Source organism: Tachypleus tridentatus, chromosome 12 (assembly GCF_004210375.1).
Source record: "Tachypleus tridentatus isolate NWPU-2018 chromosome 12, ASM421037v1, whole genome shotgun sequence".
Lineage (NCBI taxonomy): Eukaryota > Metazoa > Arthropoda > Merostomata > Xiphosura > Limulidae > Tachypleus > Tachypleus tridentatus.
In genome coordinates this window covers 50,415,864-50,438,812 of record NC_134836.1, presented here as the reverse complement: position 1 = coordinate 50,438,812, position 22,949 = coordinate 50,415,864, and the positions used below count along the sequence as shown (strand labels likewise).

The window sequence follows — 22,949 nt, the reverse complement described above, 5'->3', positions numbered from 1 at the left end:
TTAAGTACTTTTATGACAAATTAAAATAAAATGAATAAAAAAAAAGTAAAAAAACTATTTCTTAGTTGATTGATTAGAATGTGTTAATTTCAGCCTAATGCAACATGGCAAACAAACTAGGTTTACCACTTGTCATGATAATTCATTTCCATTAATCACATTAATCACACATGCAGAAGTATTAAAAAATAAATATTCATTACTTCATCACTGGGTATTTTTATGCATGGTACAAGTAAATTTTTAGGTGTAACTGAACATTTACAAATGGATGTGAATGTTTGGATGGACATTTAGGTGAATAATTTTTAAATTAAACATTTGGTGCAAATGAATATTTAATTTAACCTTTCAATTTGACCAACCTTGTAAATCCCAAAAGTACTTGAAATAAATCTAAATTAACCCTTATTTCATTTTAAAATTACTTCAAACTGTAACATGAAACTACATCTGTTTATCCTAAATAGCTTTAAACTTATAACTATGTATCTGTTTATACTTACATTTTATTGTTTTATTTCCCTTTCAACTCTGTTTAAATTAATTTATAAAATGTGTAAATCAATTGACAAAGCTTATTTTGCCCCCATTAAATTATATAAATACATGAGCTACTCATAAGTGTACCCCAGGAAAAGCTTTCAATTATTATTTGTTGTACCTATTTTAATCTTATCTAACTTAAAAAAGTTTATATTTTGACATCCTAGTTACTTTTATAATAATAAATAGAGAATACAAATGAAAAACAAGAAATAAAGTTCTTATCTGGGTTTTCTTTATATTTGCTGTCGACATTCAATGACAGTTAACCATTTTTTTTTTTGTTTTTATATTAACCCCCCTAACAAGGACTCAGATAATTTGACCAACCACATAATCTCTTTGTAATCATTTACTCTTAATAGATTTAATATTTAACTTTCAATATAATGTGTATGTCTTCATGAAACTTGGCAGTCTGTCAGTTAATATTACAAGTCATAATTTTTAGTGAAGTATTTTTAATATATTAAAATTAATATTCGTCCACGAATATACTGAGTATTTGTTTTCATGTTAAAATTAGAAATATTTTCCTCATCCCAAACATCCTTTGTGTAATCTCTAAAACCTAAGTGCATTTCAAACATTTGTCTTCAGTAACACTATATTTTATCTGTTATTTTCTATATGCTATCTCTAAACAGGATTGGTTAATTTGACAGACTTCGTAACCTCAACATATATATATACACAAGTAAATCTAAATTACCTTTTTTCTTTCTTTCTAAAATGACTTCAAATTGTAACGTGAAACAACATTTGTTTATCCTAAATAACTTTAAGCTCATAACAGTATACATCTATTTATAATTGACTTATTGTTCTATTGCATTTTGAACTACATCTATCATTCACGCCATTGTGAGTTGTAAATCACTTAGAAAATGTGCAGCTCATATTACACTATCAAATACATTACCTGAGCTACTCCTATACATGTCTCATGAAAATATTTCCTTATATTATTATTTATTTTGCCTAATCTTAACTACCCTAAAAATCCCTATTTTACATTTTAATTACTTTTATAATAAATGGAGAATATAAATGAGAAACAAGAAATAAAGTACTTAGCTAATCTTCCTTTTTCCTGAGGTCAATTGTTCATGACAATAAACCTAACCTTTCTTTATACTGATGATAGTAATGCACCAAATTTTTACTTAATTAAATAATGTGCTAAAGAACAAAGATTAATAAGAAAAAGTAGACAATTTCCCCTAACTCTCAAAATATTTCTGGCTTTCTGACTATGCAACAAGAGATGTTACAAATTCATCCAGGCTAGTTCATTAACTTTCCCACAGAAATGGAAGTTTATATTATGAGTGAAATTGACAATGATCTGTTCAGAACATACTATACATCATACAATAGATGAAAATCTTGACTTTCTATTAGTTATAGGTGATATATAATCAATAGTAAGAGAGAACTATTAAGAAAGCCTGAAAGAGGACGTAACAGGTGGGTGTGGCAGAAAGGGTCTGCTTTTCTTTTTGATGGCTCTGTAAAATTGAAGGCTATAATAACTACAGTTTGTCTGAACAATGACAATTCCGTAATGAGTAACTTACGTATAATTTTATACTTTTTGGAGAAGTAATGGATAAAATACAGAAAAGAAGATGCCTATAAAAAAATGTGTTGTGTGTATCATGCTCGAAGAAATTCAGGATTTCTTTAATATTGCCTTGAAGAATTAACAGCTTAAAACCTGTATACTGTTAAAACATGAATTATTAACTATGATTTTATTGAATACTAACTGGTATAACATAAAAAAAAATTCAAAATAAAAATTTTGAATGTAAGATACTACAACCTTGTGTCATACTAAGTAAAGGACACCTATGGTGAGAGGGCTAATGGTACTACTGCATTAAATTTTTCATTTAATTGCATAATGCATCAACTAACACAGAATAATAACACAAAACAATCAGATAAGTGTCACAATTGTTCTGGCTTTCTAACTATACGACAAGGACCATTAAAAATTCACCTATGCTCATCAACACGATTCCCAAGGAAATAGTTTGAACTGGAAGCAAAATAAACTGTTCTCTGTAAACAATATAATACATCACGTGATAGATTCAAACTTCATTTATTTGTTATGAATAATAGTGTTAAGTGTCAGAGAGAATTATTGGTAATTTGTGGAAGAGATGTGACAGGTGGGTGTGGCAAATGGGTCAGATTTTCTATTTTATGGCTCTGTTACCAAATAAGACTAAAAGTTGTAAAAACTATGGTTTGTCTGAGTAATGACAACATTATAATGAGTAATTTACTTTAAATTTCATACTTCTTTGAGGGTTGGTAAATAAATTAGAGAAGAGGAGGTACATTGCAAAGAAATGTCACAATTCTTACAATAGGGAAAAATTGAAGATTTTTTTAATATTGCCTTAAAAATTAAGAACTTAAACCATATAATATTAAAATCTGGATTATTACGTACACTTTCATGACAAGTTTATTTATAAACTATGATATGAAAATAGTTTGAATTTTGAATCTAACTCACTAAAACCTCCTGGCATATGCACAAAATGTTCTAAAAGAGTCAGTCTTTCAGTGAAAGTGAATGTTTAAAAGTAAATTAATATTTAGATAAAATACAATAGTTTGACAAAAAATTAATCTCAATCTGTGGGGTTTTGAGTCTCTTTTAATTCACCTTTATCAGAAAATAAGATAAATCTTTAACATATCTATAAAATATCTTTTAAAGAATAAAATATTTCAAAACAGGTTTTAAATGCAGAAACCTAAAATACAAAAAGTTACAGGTTCTGTTTATAACCCAGTAGATAAAACATGCTGAAATTAGGATATTACACACTTGTGAGCCACCGTTCTACCTGATTTTAATGTAACTTTCTTTTAACCACTCTACATTACCTTTTCAATCTGTGATTGAACAGTGGAACTACAAGCACAGCTAACAGCAGAGTTGCAATTCCCATAAAGATCCCATCTTCAAGCTGTAAATCTGCCAATTTACCAATTCTGTCAAAATACTCTGGTGACAAATACACCAAACAACCCAGAATGTGAGAAGAAAAGACAAGAGGTAAAGCTTGCCAGAGACTTGGGAAAGTCTAAAAGAGGAATTAATAAGATTGTTACTCAAGCAGAGCAAGCTAATAACTAAGATATACAAAGTAATTTAGGCTGGTCACCTGCAATACGGGATATATTACATAGCTAAGTTTATCGTAATCTATTTAAACTAGCTAATGCATCACTATATTTCTTCACTTAACCATTTGGATATCTCTTTGTCATAAAGTTTGAGAGATTTAGAACTGTTTAATGAATCACTATATTTCTTCGCTTAACCATTTGGATATCTCTTTGTCATAAAGTTTGAGAGATTTAGAACTGTTTAATGAATCATTAGAATATTATTAAATCTAGATGATCAGAAAGTAACTAACTACACAGTTACAACACTCAGTCTAACAGCTAGTATGTAAAACTGTAACTACACAGTTACAACACTCAGTCTAACAGCTAGTATGTAAAACTGTAACTACACAGTTACAACACTCAGTCTAACAGCTAGTATGTAAAACTGTAACTACACAGTTACAACACTCAGTCTAACAGCTAGTATGTAAAACTGTAACTACACAGTTACAACACTCAGTCTAACAGCTATGTAAAACTGTAACTACACAGTTACAACACTCAGTCTAACAGCTAGCATGTAAAACTGTAACTACACAGTTACAACACTCAGTCTAACAGCTAGTATGTAAAACTGTAACTACACAGTTACAACACTCAGTCTAACAGCTAGTATGTAAAACTGTAACTACACAGTTACAACACTCAGTCTAACAGCTAGCATGTAAAACTGTAACTACACAGTTACAACACTCAGTCTAACAGCTAGTATGTAAAACTGTAACTACACAGTTACAACACTCAGTCTAACAGCTAGTATGTAAAACTGTAACTACACAGTTACAACACTCAGTCTAACAGCTAGTATGTAAAACTGTAACTACACAGTTACAACACTCAGTCTAACAGCTAGTATGTAAAACTGTAACTACACAGTTACAACACTCAGTCTAACAGCTAGTATGTAAAACTGTAACTACACAGTTACAACACTCAGTCTAACAGCTAGTATGTAAAACTGTAACTACACAGTTACAACACTCAGTCTAACAGCTAGTATGTAAAAACAAAAACATACAGCAGCACACTTGTTTACGACAAAACTTTAACAACTGTACTTCATAAGCTTTATACACAAAAGCCATTGATTTATTATTGAAATTAACAAATAATCTAACAGGAAACAGTTACAAAATTAGTACACAAATAACATATTTACAATTCTCTAATGCTAATACTCAGTGTGGTCATCTGTGGTATCAATAACAGTTTGACATCTTTGTGACACTGTATCCATGGTATCAATAGCTGATGAGCATCTTTGTGACATTGTACCTATGGTATCAATAACTGATGAGCATCTTTGTGACATTGTGCCTATGGTATCAATAACAGTTAGGCATCTCTATAACAGTGTACACATTTTCTCAAAGATTCTGGTGTAATTTGAATTTATAGTTCTGACAGCTGTGTCCAGACTTTCTTCAATAGAGTTGGTACTACTGTGAAGCACATAGTTAAGCAAATCCCATATCTGCTTTATGAAGCAGTTCCTTGTGGTAGCTAATCCATTCACTGAAGATTTCACATGCTTCTTTTCTTTTCCAAATAAGCTCCACATTTCTTGGAAGTGTGTTTAGGGTCATATCTTCTAGAAATATGAAATTCTGCACAACCAAATTATTTCTAAAGGGTACAGTATGAATGACTACAAATTATGTGGTACATTTGCTGACCAATAATTCCAATGTTTTTACAATAATGGCCAAAGCCCCAACAAATACAGCATCCTAAACCAACACAGAACCTCTTGCATCTTGACTGTTGGCACAAATTTCTTAAAACCTTGTACTAAATCTTCAGGGTGTGCATACTGATTGGAACCAAAGAGTTCAAATTTAATGTCTTTTGCAGTAAAACTTTCAAAAGCTACATTTCTCTAGCATTTTTAAAACAAGACTTTTTTTAAACTTCATCTGTCTACAACTTGTTAATGTCATAACCAAAGTTTTCATAGTATTCCTTCAATTCTTCAAGATTATCTTTAGACATCTAACATTTCTTTCTGAAGCTTTTTCGTCTATCTTGTGTCTTGTTTGATGTTACAGAACCAAGTTGCTTTGTATTTGCCCAGTGTGAACTTGATAGCACTTGGTGATAAGTTGAGAATTTTTGCAGTTTTTTTCTACAGCCCATCCAGCAACATGTAAAGATTTGATATTGTCAAAGGTTGTGAATCCTCTAGGTTTTGGCATTTAGAACAGTAACTCCACATCACATCAGATGTACTGGATAATTTTGTTTTAAAAGAAAAAGTTTCTTTAATTATACATATTCAGAATTTTAATATCTCAAACTTTTGTCATAAAGGTTGTGCAATGCTACCCCATATTAAACAATCAATTTTAGCTTTATGTAATATCTAATTATACACTTGATGGTTCTTTGTGCTGTTATTTGCATCTATTATAATTGCATGGAGATAATGTATCAGCATTTAGAATACACTCTAAATTATCATAAAAGATAGTTTTAAATATGCAAAAATTGTTTTAATCTGTATTTTAATATACACAAGCAAGATTGGAAAATTTGCTTAAAAAACAAGGTTTGAGTAAGGAACTAATTTCAAAACTACCCATCTATCAATGTACCAGATGTGAAATGAAAACATAATACAATATGATAAATATGATGAACCGTGCACTCAAACCTTGACCTTGGTGCTTAATTCTAAAACTACAACAAATGTTTTACCTCTTCTCTTGCATCTTCATCTTTATCTTCCATCCCAGATGTTGCTTTTTTTTTGTCCAAGTCTTTGGAACTTTGGAGTGACAGATACAGATTTAATACCTAAGAAAAAGTAAACTGTTTCATATTCAATATCAAATCAAGTCTGAAAATGCACTTCAATATCAAATCAAGTTTTAAAGTACATTTATTGGTGTACCTATAGTTTAAATTTTACTTACAGATACAGTGAAGAACCCAATACAACAACTGTGTATTTCTTGATCACGAGAAACCCACTTGAAATTAAAATGTATCTCAGAACAGCTGGTATTGGTATTAACACTTATTGATAAGTGTTAATACCAATACCAGCCATTCTAAGATACAACCATGTATTTGTCTTACATTGAATTTAGAAGTTTAAAGCATACCTTAATGAGCAAAGGAGCAGCTATCAGGCCAAATGCTGGCATGTATAATCCTATGGACACATATCGACGAGTAGATGGGAGCAAGTAAAAGAAAAAAGACTGGTGGAATCTTTCCAGTAAGTTGTTCAAACTGCGAAAAACCCCTTCAATCACTCTAAAAACAAAAACATACAAGACCTTCTGTAAATTAAACTTACAAATATTCAACATGATGCATTGCTTATGCAATTCTGAAATAAATCAGTAAATGCATTAAAAACATCCTAACTAGGAAAATACCAAGAAACAGGTATACCTTCTGCAAATTAATTACATGGTTAATGTTTTGGCAAAATAACTTTCATTATGACTTCTAAGACTGACAAACATTAATACATTTACACACTTTTATATGAATTAAATAAATATATTTAAAACAATGACAACTCATCACTAAGAACTCAAAAAAAACCTCCTAATTAAACAATTAATTTTGTAATTTAGACAAGTAAGAAACAGAAGATAATGTTTCAGCAGACAGTTAGAGGTTTTAATACACTATCTTTATGAACAAGCACTTACAACTACATACAATTCACAAACACTATGTCATATGATTCTATTCAATCCTTTTACTACTTGTTGGTTAGTGTGCATGTCACATCTTTACAAAGTTATGTTCAAATTTTATTTATACTGGTTTATTATTATGAATGAACCATGATTAATAAATTTCTTAGCTTTTAAAAGAAAATATTTAAATATGTTTCTCAATCTTCCCGTGTACATGTTCCATAACATATTTTGCTCCAACTGGCCCACCCTCTTTTTATCATCACCACCACCCCTTCTCTGATGTTCTGAAGTTAATGTTACTCACTACAGTATAAAACAAACCCACTTGTTATATCTAACTATCACAGTCTTAATTATCAACAATGGTCTCTAATGCATCCTATCACATTACTTATAGCCAATGGTAAGACGGTTTTAATTTACAGAATAACATATAATGCTACCTTGTTCTCAGAAGGAATTTTCAGTTATTTTACCAATAGATTAAAGGTTTCCACTGCTAAGTTTAGATTGAATAGCTATGGGAATTACTTTAAGGCACTTATACCTTAGTTATAACAAAAGCCAGTTAAACTATAATAGTTATAGAAAACTGTTTTATACTTGTTACTACTTTGTGTTAATTAGTGCATACTTGAAATAAATAAAAATGTCATGAACCAGTACTACCATCACAAAAGAAAAAAGTAGGCTTAAGTTTCATTGGTGGGTTGACAGAAGAAAAAATAAAAAAGACAAGAAGCCAAATATATGTACTAGCTTTTTCATTGTTTTAATAGGATACACAAGATTATATTAGGTAACAAAATACAAATAATAACAAAACTTCTCCATGAAGACACAGTTGAGTAGTTTATGTATTATGTTATTCAAGATGATAACTTAACCCACACATCTGCCAACTGATTTACAGTTTATGTCGTAGGATTATTATTTACACATGGTTTAAAAAGTAAAAAAAACAAACTAAATAGACACAAATGTAGATCATTACAAGCCTTAAACTTGTAGTTTTCTGTTAAAATCTAAAGTCATTCTACAACTCAGGAAAGGTCAATTCAGATTTATTTCAGACTTTTTTTATGGTGGTTACAAGGTCAGACAGATTGTCACAGTCTTTACAGAGTTAAGGTAAGTAAAGTAACAGATAAAACACACATTTTTAGTGAGGAAAACAAATCTGACAAATAATGTAGAAAGCTTTAAAGGCATATAAAAAATGTAAAAACTGTAAGCTCAATGAAATATTTCCAATCGTAACATGAAATCACCTTTCATTCACAAACACACACTATTCAACACTCTGACTTCATTTATTCTGGTACAAAATTTAATTAAAATCATTTTAAAATCTGATTTTTTTGTGTAAAAGAGAAATACTACTTCCAAAAGCTAGTAAAAGCATGCTAAACTTCATGAAAAAAACACAGCCCACATATTTACTAGCACAAAAACTTTCATGGTTATCTGATTGTTAGAAGGACAATCCAAATAACCAAGCCTGTATTGATAAGTGTCAAAATAATTCAAAATTCTGAATTAAAACATTCAACTGCACAATCGTATTACCTGCCCATGTGTATGAAGGAAGCTCGGATACCCCCAGGTCCATTGGACTCTCCTTTTATGGTCAGTGCCTGAATAGCGTAACGATGAAACAAACCATGGCCCCCTGTTGGTAGACCTGTAGCTTGAAGAGCCACCATTGACATCAGTGTTGAAAAAGCTTCCTTCCATCCCTTCCAACTTTCCGATTCAACTGGATTAGACTATGAAAACAATTGAAACTTCTTGTCTGTTATGATGGATCTCAATACAGAAAGTAAAACCTAATAGTTGATTAACCAAAATTATTAATACCCATCTTCTATTACACTACAATTAATTAGGAATCAATTACAAGATGTTATTCCACAACAGCAGCAAAGCATTTCTCATTAACAATGCCATTTGATATACATACTTCTTACTGTTACAAACCTAATACAAAACAATTCTAAATACAATTCCTTTACCTTAAAGATGATCAAAATCACATAGGACATGCAATCTCCATTACTTACAATTACAAAAAAATTCCTTCTCAGGATGTTACCCTTCCTTGACTGGAGGATTTACTAACATTTGTTGAATTGTCCCTTCTCAGCATGGAAATACTTTACCAAATTACATGAAACTTAGCACAAACTTCAAGACTATCAAGTTTTGATTCTCTTTTATTTAACCCTTAAACAGTGGGAACGTCTTAGGTAACAACATCAAATGATGATGGTCACCACACAAGGGTTACTTCATATATTTCAATTGATTTTCTTATTTGGTATGTTGTGAAATTTTCAACAACTAATATTGAGCAGAAAGTTCCATTTCAACTCTTCTGATTTTCACTAATGTATTTCTTTCACAATTTTATTTTGCAAATGGCAGTGTTTATATCTGACTAAAAATAATAAAACAAATGTACAAAAAATTATTGGTTCTTTAAGATACAACCTATCAAAACTGTGTCAGGTCAGACTACAAAACAATGTTTTAGCTAACAATATCTATGATTGAAATCAATTTACATCTAATAAATATACTATCTTTGTAATAAATTACAAGTTTTTTATGTGCATTGTTTGAATACAATAAAAGTTATTCTGCCATTTCTACCAGACTCTCTAAACCTAATAAGGCTTATCTGATGTTTTGTCATAAAGAAAATTAAATAAACAAATAAAATTTAATGCAATCCTCAGACTTAAATATCACATAAATAACATTGTTCTTCCCATCTACATGTGTTTTCTTATAAGCTTAAGTTATCACATCACTTAATTTACTTTACAGTAAAAGTAATAGTTTAAAATCTGCTTTATCAAGTGGTATTTAAACTTTGACTTTAGCTGTTTTTTGAACTACTTTATTAATAGTATTTCTGATCATTTAATGACCTCACAGCATGTTCTGTGAAAAAAGGACTATATTAATACAACTTGAAGCAGAGAAATAAGACTTGGTTAACTGTATCAGAAATGGAGAAACCCAAACTTTGGAATGGGCAAAAAATTTTTAAAAAGAAATGTCAACAGGTGCACTATTTACAGGCAAGACACCTTGAAGCTACATACAAATTGAATTTGAATATTCATAACATTCGTTTTTGTAATTACACTAAATAAATGGTATAAAATAAAATAACTCAAATGTTCTGTAGTTCAAAAAGGATGTAGAAGTAATATTTTAATTTTAATTTTGAAATTTCACAAGCAGCTGTGCTATTTGAAATATAATAAATAGGCACGATATGGTTAACATTACAATGAAAATTATCACATCCCGTCACACCAAGAACAAGTGATTGTCTTTATTTCCTCAATTCTATTATTATCGAATTTTACAGAGCATTCACAATTAATAGTATCAAAGATTTTTACACTTTAAGCCTTTTAACCTACAAAAACACTTATTTACACTGTTAGACTTAACCTGTTCCCAACTGTTTCAATAACCAATTTACCTTTTGATGAAAAGTGGAAGGTATCGACTCCCGCGTACCGAGTTCTACAATAAGGTTAAACAGATCTAAGTTTGGAAGTTGTCCATTCTGTCCTTCAATCTTGACATCAAAATGAGATATCTTATCACTGTGAATCTCCAGGTTTATAGCAGCTTGGATCGCTCCACTTCTTCCTTCTAACTCTCCACTGTCCAGAACTTTAATCAAATCAAAGGTTACACTGATTACTTCAGTAAAAAGTAACAAAAGTGAGAAATGAATCAAACTTTTACAACAAAACTGTAGATTATGTTCAAGATGTTTTAATTAAAAGTAAAGAACATGTTTCTATAACTATCCAGATGATTAGGGATACAAAATACATTTCCTTCAATGCAAGTCAACCCTAATTTTGTAAATCAGAATATTTTGGTAAAGAGAATATACAAAGTTATGTAACAAGCTCACACTACTTCAACATCAAATCTGCTGAAGACATATGTTGCATAATTAAAACAAGAAATAATTCAAATCTTTTTATTACTATTATTGTCTGTGCTGTAATCAAATCTTGCGCATTTTTCTATTTCAAATATGTAGTAATAATTTCATGTAATAATATTTCAAATAAAGAACGAAAAGTCAAAAACAATATGAAAAAAAACACAACAAAACTAATATTTATAAGAAAATATATAAAATTACCACCAGGTGCCGTTTTGGAGTTATGGTACGCATCTAACCAGGCTTGAAATCCAACTAGTTCATGTTCTGTCACCAGAAATATTATGTCTTTAGCCCAGTATAGTTGTCCTGTTAAAGTAAAAATGGTCTGGTTAAGAGTAACCAAACACAAGACCTATAATAATTTATCTTTTTCTAAGAAATGTACATATATGTTTACTCACACGTGTAGGCCAATTTTAAATATACAAATATTTTCATTACAAAATATTTTTTTAAATGAGAAAAACTGAGTCCATGATCAAGGAATAATATTGAAGAACAGATAGATCTATGGTACTAAGACAAGGACTAAAATGCTACTTTGTGAGGGAAAAAATTATTTTTTAGATTATTTATGACCAAATTCCTTTGAAAAATTATTTTAATGGACTTGGTCAAATTCCATAGCCTTTCAAACATATCATTTTGTAAAATGAAAATCTAACATGTATGAACATAATAGAAAAGTTTTATAACACCCAGTCAGACATCTAGATCTTAACCATATAAATTTATTGGTTTACTAACAAAAAACCAATGCTCATCTTGTTCCCGTATCGTAAGTGAAAGTTGTTTTTTTTTAATTACTTGCAGAACAATGTTTTCTCTAATGTAAATATGAGATTTCTGCATAAAATATATATGCACTAACTTCGAAAAAATTTGGCCAAAGACAGCATAAGAGCAATGCCAGGAAGGGTGCTGCCGTGCTGGTTTTCTGGTGTTCGGTATGGTACTGAAAGAAGTATAGCTTCTGTACTTGCTGCCCTTGGGGCTCTCAAAACTGCATAAAGGTTTTTTCCTGTAAAATTCTATGTTGAAAGATAGACTTAGATTACATTTACTTCAGCTGTTATCATATGTCAGAAGTAATTTTAATTCTCTGTGAAATTAATCTACTTACCATTACACGTGATATAATATAACAGACAATATTAAATGACTAATTAAACTGAAAAGATGTAAGCTGACATCTGGTAACAAAATCCACAGAGTAACCAGTAGAGAATTTCAGTTATAAAAACTTTTAACCAAGCTAATATGGTGACAGAGACTGTCAACCATACGCAGCCAATTTGTAGAAAAAACGTGTTTATACAAACAACATACAACACACTTAGTTTCACTCCAACAAAACACTTTTACATTCACCAGACTCAAACAATAATTACTGTCTCCATACTAAAATTGTTAACCTATAGCCATACAAACACAACCGTTAACCTTCACCACACCAAAAATACTTAACTACACTACACCAAATTATTTACTTTCAATAAACTAACATAAAATTACTTTCATAAAGCAACAGAATTTTGACAATAGACAATGTGGGCACACTGTTCTTAGCAGAAAGAAACCATTAAAGTGTCATATCCAAGAACAGTACATGACATCCTGATATCCATCTATACGTTATGCAAAAGTGATTCACAAAGGCCTTACAGGTAAACGAGGTAAGAGAAATAATAGAAGATCATTTCTATAACCCCAGCAGAGCCAACAGAATAAACTACTGCTATTTTCAAACTTATAAACATTGGGCTCGCTAAAGTGAGCACATGGAACTACTGTCCTGAAAACAACCAAAATTCTGTAAAAATAAAAAAACAGTGTAATGACTTATATATGCAAAAACGGTCGTTTGGGTTGAAAAAATATTTTACATAGAAGAGCGAACAACGTTTCGACCTTCTTCGGTCATCGTCAGGTTCACAAAGAAAGAGGTAACTGACCGGAAGCTGACCACATGTTTGAAAGGCACATGTTTCAAACATGTGGTCAGCTTCCGTCAGTTACCTCTTTCTTTGTGAACCTGACGATGACCGAAGAAGGTCGAAACGTTGTTCGCTCTTCTATGTAAAATATTTTCTCAACCCAAACAAGCCGTTTTTGCATATATAATTCTCTACAAGTGGGTTTTCTTGACATCACTGAGTGTAATGACTTCTTAGAAACTCAATTTAAATTTGTTTTTAAAATTTTTTTTTGTAAGTGCAAACATAAAACCATTTAACAAAACATATCAACCAGAATATAATCTTCATCTTTATGGTATAAAAACATTCCAAAATCTCACCATTCATTTCAGTAAGATTTTACAAAATTGGTACTGTTCTAGGTGAGTGGCACAGATCAGACTGATTCGCTGGAATCCATCCACTTTCTGAGTAAGTGGCATTACTGTCAGCAACCCCTACTCCTGACCCTTACTACTGGTTTTTTGTTCTTATATTAGGGTTGTTTGTTTTAAGTCTGTGAATACAGCTGAAATGTTTGCCAGTAACCATTAAGCTAACTGATAAATATTTGCCAAAAAAGTTAACTTCAAGTCCTCTCTCACTCCACCAAAAGAATCATTTACCTTCAAAACACCAGTATGTATCCAAACTGTTTACTCTCACCACAAAAAAACAATACTTTATTCTCACTGTCCAACCCTTCTGTTTATTTTCAAACCTCCAACACAGCTGTTTACTTGCACCATACCAGCAATACAATTGTTTATTTCAACAACATTTAAAAATTACATTGCTAAACCATTTACCAACAATATAACTGTTTATATTCATTGCACCAAAACAAGTATTTTCACAACATAAGTTGACCCCAAAACAACTATTTTCCCAACATTCACTCCATCAAACCAAAACACTACACCAACAAAAGTGCTTATTTTTATTACATCAATACAATTGTCTCCTTTTGCTGCACCAAAAACTGTTTACTCCATTAGCATTGTTTTATATATTATAGAGATACTTACAAATTAACCAAGTTTGTTTTATTTATTAATTCAGATATTCTAGTAATAAGTAGTAGATGATACGATAATATTTCTTTTAAAATATTTTTGTTTCCATAAGATCTCAAGAAATGCAACAAATTTTACCTTGTGCTGTTTAAAAATAGATGTATATTTATCATGTCCATAAAATTATATATACATGCAACTATATAACACAAAATAGTTATTACTAAAAGTAAGAATTATACTTACAGGCTTTGAACCAAACGGATAATGAAGGGTATAGTTGTGGTCATAAACATCAAGACCCATCTGTCTGAACTGTGCTCCCAGCCAAGCAAAAGGAATGCTAATAAAAAAATTATTTTCACACAAAGTTCAGGGTTAACAAAGTTCAACTGCTCATTTTTATCTCACAATGAATAAGTTATATGTGTCTTTCCACTTATAACTACAGCTGGGCAACTTAACTGTCTACCTGTAAGAAGCAATTACAAACTTTTCTTTGACAGTTGTATATTTTTTCTTGTACCTCCTAAGTTTTATCACCAAAACTACAATACTAACCAGTAATTCACTTGTTTTCTACCATTAATTTTTAAACCATATTCTTGTTTTGTGTTTAGCAAATTAACCTACGTACAGTCCCTTCTTACACCAATATAACATTAGAATGCTCACTTACTGGCTTCTTAGTGCAGGAGTTAAAATATACTGAAAACTGTAAACCAACTATACAATTCATATTTAGATTTTTGAAATAATTAAGTCCAGATTCTGGAATGTCTATTTGTCTACATAAACTAAAATAGTTGAATACACATTGGATATCTTAAACCATATTCCTTGAAATCACACCAAAATTCATCAATTCTGCTTAACTTTATTGTAAAAGACATACCAGTTATATAGAAAATTTCTAAAATAGAAACATCTCTAAGAAGTTTCTCAAAATTGTCCTTTTCTTTCAATCCTCTTTATGAAAGTTATCTTTCAAGTTGCAAAACTACTACATAAAATATACCACATATTAACCATGCACAGCTGCCTTTTCTTGGCAAAATTAAACCTAATTAAAAAAGAGTATTATGGGTACTCTCCCATAAGCTTTTAATGATATTTACTAACTCTTCCTTCAAAACAAATGTCTACATGTTTCATGACCTTGAAACATTTAATGGTAATATACTTTCAGTTTTTATTTAAATGCAAACCTAAAGACACAAAACACTGTCCTTACCGGGCATGGTTACCAGCTTCTTCCTTCAAACTCTGATAAAATCTAGATGTTTCATGACCTGGTGAAAATTCTCGTTGAACAAGGCCAGGAAGCAGAGCATTTTCAGAAAAATATGTCCTGTTGTTGTAAGGTTCCCATGCCAGTAAACAAAACCATACGATGCCCATGACATAACTTAAGAAGCAGAGTTTGTTTCCATGTTGTTTGAAGAGAATAATTAGTTTACTATGTTCCTTAGCGTCTGTCAACAAACCCATAATTGCTTTCTTTTCTAAAAGAACATTAGTATCAACAATATTATATCAAAATATATCCACTCATACATTAGTCTTGTTAATGTTAAAAACTCACCAGAAAGTCCTTATTTAATACAATTTCATCAAGTGGCCAAATATACTATTCCCTCGACAATGGTCAAAATAAAAGATGGCTACTCGAATCAATAATGGTAAAAAGATATTGATTTTTATGACCTTCAAGAATGATTTTAAAATGTTATTTATGTAATGTTTTAAAAATTCTAAGAACATGTAACTGATGTTTTTCACATCAATTCAAATGGTAAAGATCCATTCAGTAGCAGTATCAAAAATAACTAAGTTCACAGGCAATATACAGGTACCTGAAATAATATAATACATGAAAAATGTTCACTTTATAATGAAATTTGCAGTTATTATTATACAATGGAAAAATGTCAAATGCAAGACAACTCAAGATCATGTTTTTTTCAACATAATACATCAATAACCATTTATGTTTTTTTTAACAATTATTATCAGAAAGTGCTATACTTTTTCTATGGGCTCACCTTCAAAATAAAGTATTACTCTAAAAACATGAGAATTTAAATGCATTTAAACTGTTTCTGAATGCACACTGGTTTTATTTACTTGTAACACTCTTTTTAAAATGATCAAATGATTATTTACTATTTAGTTATTAGTATTACACTATTCCAGTTTAATTATAACTTGTACTGGATTATGCTTACAAAAAAAAAACAACAACAACTTGGAATACAAAGAATTCACATGAGGCGGTGATATTTTCATAATTTTGTCACTTGAAGGAGCCCCCCAGTGGCACAGCAGCGTGGCTGCGGTCTTACAACCCTAAAAACCAAATTTCGATACCCACAGCGAGCAGAGCACTAAGCCCTTTGTGTAGCTTTGCGCGTAACTACAACCAACCACTTGAAAGATCTGCCTTTCTCGAACCGTTGGAAATTCCCATTTAAGCATTTAAAGTTTAACTTGGTGCATTACATAATACATAATTTACTGTTTAGGCTTACCTTTAATAATAAATTAATAATGCTAGTGCCAGAGTAGTGCTAACAGCAGTATATCAGTGACAGTACTTCAGTTTTGACACTCAGAATCAACACCATTGACAAACAAATGATTGAACATTTGACAAGTTCTACACTTGTAGACAAGTAGACTACACTATCAGCAATATCCTGAATTCACTCATTAAGTTTCATAGTAATCACTGTATACATAACAGTCGAACATTTAACGGATACATTCTTGTCTGCATTACTGAACCATACTCTAGTCACTAGTGGAAGTCTACCGTAACTCTATTAGTGTTTGAGAACAAGGCCATCTACCGTAAACAACCCTCTTACAATATTACAATCACCGACTATGTCTTGTAATTTGAATATAATTCACAACGTAAAACTTGCTTTCCCTTTCTATATTCCTTATTCGAGATATCTAAAGAAAGGAAAATCAAGCAAGCATAGAAACTTGTATCATAATAATTAGGTTTATTTTACGAAAGGTACAATGAAATTGGTGCGAACTAAGATGGTTTTACATTCATTCAGGAAATTATAACTTCAGAAAACAAATCTATAATGTTTGACATAAAATTCTTTACTCATGTTTAGAGTGCTCAGACGTCCTTGTTTTCGGGGATTGTCTTGGGTTTCAACCTGTTCTTCTACAATCCCAAAAAGACGCCGATTTGTCGTAGCGTTTAAAAAGGGAAAAATTTGTAATGTATTGTTTTGTTTGTTTGTTTTTAATTTCACGCAAAGCTAAACGAGGGCTATATGCGCTAGCCGTCCCTAATTTAACAGTGGGAGACTAGAGGGAAGGTAGCTAGTAATCACCACCCACCGCCAACTCTTGGGCTCATGTTTTTACCAACGAATAGTGGGGTTAACCGTCACATTATAATGCCCCCACAGCAGAAAGAACGAACCTAATTGGTGTGACGGGGATTCAAACCCGCAACTTTCGGATTACGAGGCGAGTGTCTTAACCACCTGGCCATACAGAGGCCTTTGTATAAGTGACTCACCTCTCTTGCACCTAGCAGCATCGATAATATTATCACTTGCGCATGAATAAACAAGAACATTCGAGGAACGTAATTGCTGAATTCAGCTGAAAACCACTAAAAGCATCGATAACAACAACAATGCGATGAATGTATAAGGAGTCATCCGTATATTGCTTTTCTGTTTTGCCCTAGTTGGTAATGGTATATGTATTGAGTCTGTAACAATGTGGTGACTAGAGACTTATTTTCAACCAGTGCTATAATGTTTTAAATTTTACTTTTAGTATTATTCTTTTGTTAAGTATTTAAGATGCTTAAACACAAATGTGTTTATAAAACAGGATATCCGAAGGACTTGGCGTTTGTTAAAAATACCCGTCTAAACAAAGAATACAATCTAAGCAGTTGAAAGCTTGTTTTCTACCGAACAAAACTGAAGTGAAAATAGCTACGTTCTGCATTCAAACGATTGACAGATCTTTATTCAGTAAAATGCGTTGCATAGCATTTTTGGATATAATACAAATACCAACTTTGTACGGCTAAAAGGGGAGGAATGTAGCATTTTCGTTAAACTGAAAAAGAAAAAAAAAACGTAGATGAAAATATAAAACGCATCGGCTGCTATTTTCACCTGGTGTGCAACTGCACTCAGACTACTCTCATCGAGACATAATTTTGAAAACCTTCACTTCATTCTCTATTCACACAGTCAAAAAATAAGAACTGAAGAGGATCTTGACTTCATTTGCGTACAGAGTAGTTGTTTCACTCAGATTGTCTAACACACAACAGCCAACTAGTCCACTGAATAATAAGAAATTGTATGGGCACACACTACGCACCACCAAGCCATGAGCTGACCACCAAACGTTTCAGCAAAAGCTGTCTTTTTTGTTATCATAAGTCAATCTAACTGAGCTTAGAGTTAGTTTTCTGCAACTGAAGTAAGATCAAAAACAGCACACTGCTAATTCTCCTACACTTCTTATGCTGATGGATAAGACTGGTAGTCACACCTACCTTGAAGTGCAGTAAGGTAATGACAGTACAATTTAAAGTAACCCAGTTACCCACATCTAAACTAGATATTTTGGCCTTCCCTTTCAGAGTAACATCTGGATGGAGGTATCACTGGAATTGACTGAAACATCATGGTTGATCCAGGGAGGACTTCTTCAATCTCCGGTATTCAATAGATCTGTATTACAGTGCCATTTGCAGGTTTACCCTCAGCAAAGCTCAAGTTTATCAAGCTGAACTCGCTTTGGGATGGTGTGTTGTATAAAATATAGCCACTATAGGTTTCATCTCATGTGACTAATTCACATTTGCAGCTTTGAACTTCGTCACTTCATTTGTTAAGATGAGGTCTCTCGCACTTTAATGATGTCTCATATGCCTCTCTAGTTGCCCCTCCATAAACTTGTCCATGAATATATCCCTAAAATTTGTCTAAAGCATTGTAGGGTAGGGACCCTCCTTTCAAGCCTTGATCTGAGCCAAATGAATAGATCTATCGTCAATCATGTAGAAACAATGCTGCATCTTAGATACAGTTGTATTCCAGTCCTAGAAGTGTACCTTGATCAAATCCTCAGTAGAACCAAGAGGTGGTTCGTCCGAAATCAGTATCAAGTATTGCGTTACTTACTTGCTACTAGGTTCACTTTTTCAACGTAGTTACCTGCTTGAAATGCTTCAGGAAATAATTTAGATATCCTTTAGTTACACCCTTAAAGGACAGTGAAAATATTAGTTTAGCTTTTCCATAGGGACTTACAGCTATGACATAAGCTTTTTTCCTATGAACGTTCGGCCACAATCACTCTCAGATATTAAAAATAATGAGGATAGAGTAATACTCAATAGCTTTTACACTTAGATGAGTATTAAGTCCTTGCTGCTATGCCATGACGTACTGTCTCTTAAAACAAATTCTGTAAATTTGTTTATTTGCTTTTTGAATTTCACGCGAAGCTACTCGAGGGCTATCTGCGCTAGCCGTCCCTAATTTAGCAGTGTATGATAATAGGGAAGGCAACTAGTCATCACCACCTACTGCCAACTCTTTTACCAACGAATAGTGGAATTGACCATCATATTATAACGCCCTCATGGTTGAAAGGGCGAGCATGTTTGGTGTGACGAGGATTCGAACCCGCATCACTCGGATTACATCGAATGCCTTAACTACCTGGCCATGCCGGGCTTCCATGACATAGTCATGAGCTTCTACGTCATTAGAGGTATGCTTTTCGGGTAGCTATGGGTTACAGAGAGACTTGGAATCACATAAAGCACATAAAGAGCTGACCATGGAAACTACTTATTTTCCTCCATATAAGCAAGGACTTAATGCTCATCTAAGTGTAAAAGTTATTGAGTTTGCTCACTACTCTGACCCTCGTTGTTTAGAACATCTTAGACTGGTTGTGGATAAACGATCATGGGAGAAAAAAAAAAGTTCATGTCTCAACTGCAGTTCCCTTTGGGCAAAGCTAATCTTTCCACTGTCAATGAAGTCGAACTGAAGAGGGTCTAAATTATTTTGTGAAACACGTTTTAAGTAGGTAACTACGTGAAATGTTCCAAAACACTAATTAACTAGCGAAAGGTGCACAGTCACTTCTTTGATCAACTTTCTATAGCTAAACATACATACACTTGTACGGTCAAAGATTTTAAGTAAAATAAATTTAAAACACTTACATGATTATATTTTTTTCAATTTCACTAGTTACATAACAGTCATGCATACAGACCCAGTTTTACTTTATAAGTTTACACCTTTTACTTTATTATTAAATAAAAAATAACAGAATTTTTTGTTCAAACATTTTCCATCACAACACCCCAGAGTAAAATTTTGTAAGATCTTAGAATTCCAAATTAGACATTTTCAATCTCCAATAAATTACGAATAATTCACGTATGAGGGTAATTTTTTCCAGGTAACTTAATTATATAGACACAATCTATGTCTCAAATAAATTTTAATAACTTGTTTTTTAAACTTAAGATTATCAGATAAAATTGTTTATATTTAACCTGCTTCTAATTTTGTAAAAACTAAACCATAATTTACTCCAGAATAGTTTGTTTTTATACTCTTCAAAACAAGAAACGCAAAAGGGATATTTTTGTTATTTTAAAGAGAAATATATGTAATAACGTTACAAGCTCAGAGTATGTGATGTTACACGTGTTAAGGCACTGATTGTCAGACCAAAATAACAATAAAAGTTGTGCACTTTGAAAACGGAGGAAATCATCGGATTTTTCGCCAAAACGCATGCGCGTCCAATAAATTTGTTTGAGAGATCTGCATGTTCTGCAAGTGCAACATGTGCAAAATCCCTATAAAAGTGACGGGTTCTCGGTTTCCATAGCTCAGTGTTAAGCCACCGACACGCAATACAGTTACGCCAAGACTGACTGAAGCACAACGCAACAACGCCATTGGTCGCTTGGAAGCAGGCGAATCTCGATCAGATGTTGCCAGAGCTGTGAATGTCCACCCAAGCACCACCACAAGGCTATGGAATCATCACCAACAACATGGATCTATTCGTGACCGTCCACGATCTGGCAGACCTCGTGTGACCACGCCTGCACAAGATTGCAACATCCGGTTACGTCACCTTCGGGATAGGACCACCACTGCGACGTCTACTGCCTCAACCATACCAGGGCTGTATAGGATTTCCGATCAGACCGTACGCAACCGTCTACGAGATGCAGGAATCCGACCTCGATGTCCACTCAGAGGCGTCATCCTCACCCAGCAAACGTCAAGCACGGCTGCAGTAAACTCGGGCACATCGGGTATGGCCTCATCGACGATGGAGGCATGTTTGGTTCAGCGATGAATCACGTTTTATGCTTCGTAGGCAGGATGGAAGGACCCGTGTTTACCGTCGCTGAGGTGAACGTTTTGCAGCAAACTGTGTACAGGATGTTGACAGATTTGGTGGTGGCAGCGTCATGATGCGGGCTGCCATCGCCTACAATGCTAGAACAGACCTTTTGCACATTCGAGGGAATCTTACGGCTCAACGATACGTCGACGAGATTCTTAGGCCCCATGTGCAGCCCATCATGGTGAACGTCAACGACGTTTTTTAACATGACAACGCCCGTCCTCACACAGCCCGACTCACCACTGTCTTCTTGAGACACCACAACATCAACGTTCTTTCCTGGCCCTCCAGATCACCAGATTTAAACCCCATCGAACATCTTTGGGACGAGTTGGACTGACGTCTGCGACGGCGACAACCTCAACCGCAGACTCTACCTCAGCTTTCAGCAGCTTTGCAGGCTGAGTGGACAGCCATTCCACAGGATGTGATTCATTATGTCATCGCTTCCATGGGTAGGAGATACCAAGCAGTTATTGATGTTCACGGGGTACATACTCGTTATTGACGTTAAACTTCACCTAGTGAGCGTGGACTTCGCCTTTGCAGACTTTGGATGTTCAGCAATGAATGTGCAAAGTTTCACACGTCATATAGAACTACCCGGAATAAACTTGTTAACAATTTGTCTCAAATTTTGCCTTTTGCGTTTCTTTTTTTGAAGAGTATATTTTAGCGACAAATAAATAGATGCTTTTATTGTAATTACTGATTAGTGTAATGAACAGTGACGGGGATCATCAGTGTGATTAATCTATGGATTTCAAATCAAATACCTGTGAAACAAAATTCTGGGAAAACATATCTCTAATAAACAAGGTATTTTCATCAGTATCATAATCTCATCAGTTGTGCTTCTTTATGAAGTACAAATGCATTACAATTAGTGCTAAGTACCGAAATCTGGTAAAGCATTGTAAAATAGTGAAACAACTAATAATAAAAATAAACATCACACATAATGCAATGTTTTTCTACTTTCCTCTTAAATTTCCCATTGAAGATTTCAATTTATAAGTATGTAAACTAGTACTTTAAAACTATTTTTTGTCTACCTCCTGTTACTGCCAGAGGTACGTGTCATTAAATAAGAAACTCATTAGTTAAGCCGTACTGT

At 32.7% G+C, this 22,949-nt stretch overlaps 1 protein-coding gene across 1 annotated transcript in view; it reads right to left on the bottom strand.

The window, feature by feature from the left end:
• Window positions 1-17,265, bottom strand: part of GAA1 (glycosylphosphatidylinositol anchor attachment 1) — a 30,167-nt gene extending 12,902 nt beyond the window's left edge. The window contains exons 1-10 of the mRNA XM_076469420.1: window positions 16,906-17,265; window positions 15,609-15,879; window positions 14,621-14,717; window positions 12,272-12,431; window positions 11,599-11,706; window positions 10,915-11,111; window positions 8,982-9,181; window positions 6,858-7,011; window positions 6,448-6,546; window positions 3,460-3,659 (exon numbers count right to left, since the gene is read on the bottom strand). Coding sequence (XP_076325535.1) covers window positions 3,460-3,659; window positions 6,448-6,546; window positions 6,858-7,011; window positions 8,982-9,181; window positions 10,915-11,111; window positions 11,599-11,706; window positions 12,272-12,431; window positions 14,621-14,717; window positions 15,609-15,865 — 1,472 coding nt within the window. The 5' untranslated portion in view covers window positions 15,866-15,879; window positions 16,906-17,265. The remainder of the gene's footprint in view (window positions 1-3,459; window positions 3,660-6,447; window positions 6,547-6,857; window positions 7,012-8,981; window positions 9,182-10,914; window positions 11,112-11,598; window positions 11,707-12,271; window positions 12,432-14,620; window positions 14,718-15,608; window positions 15,880-16,905) is intronic.
• Between the last annotated feature and the right edge of the window lie 5,684 nt (window positions 17,266-22,949).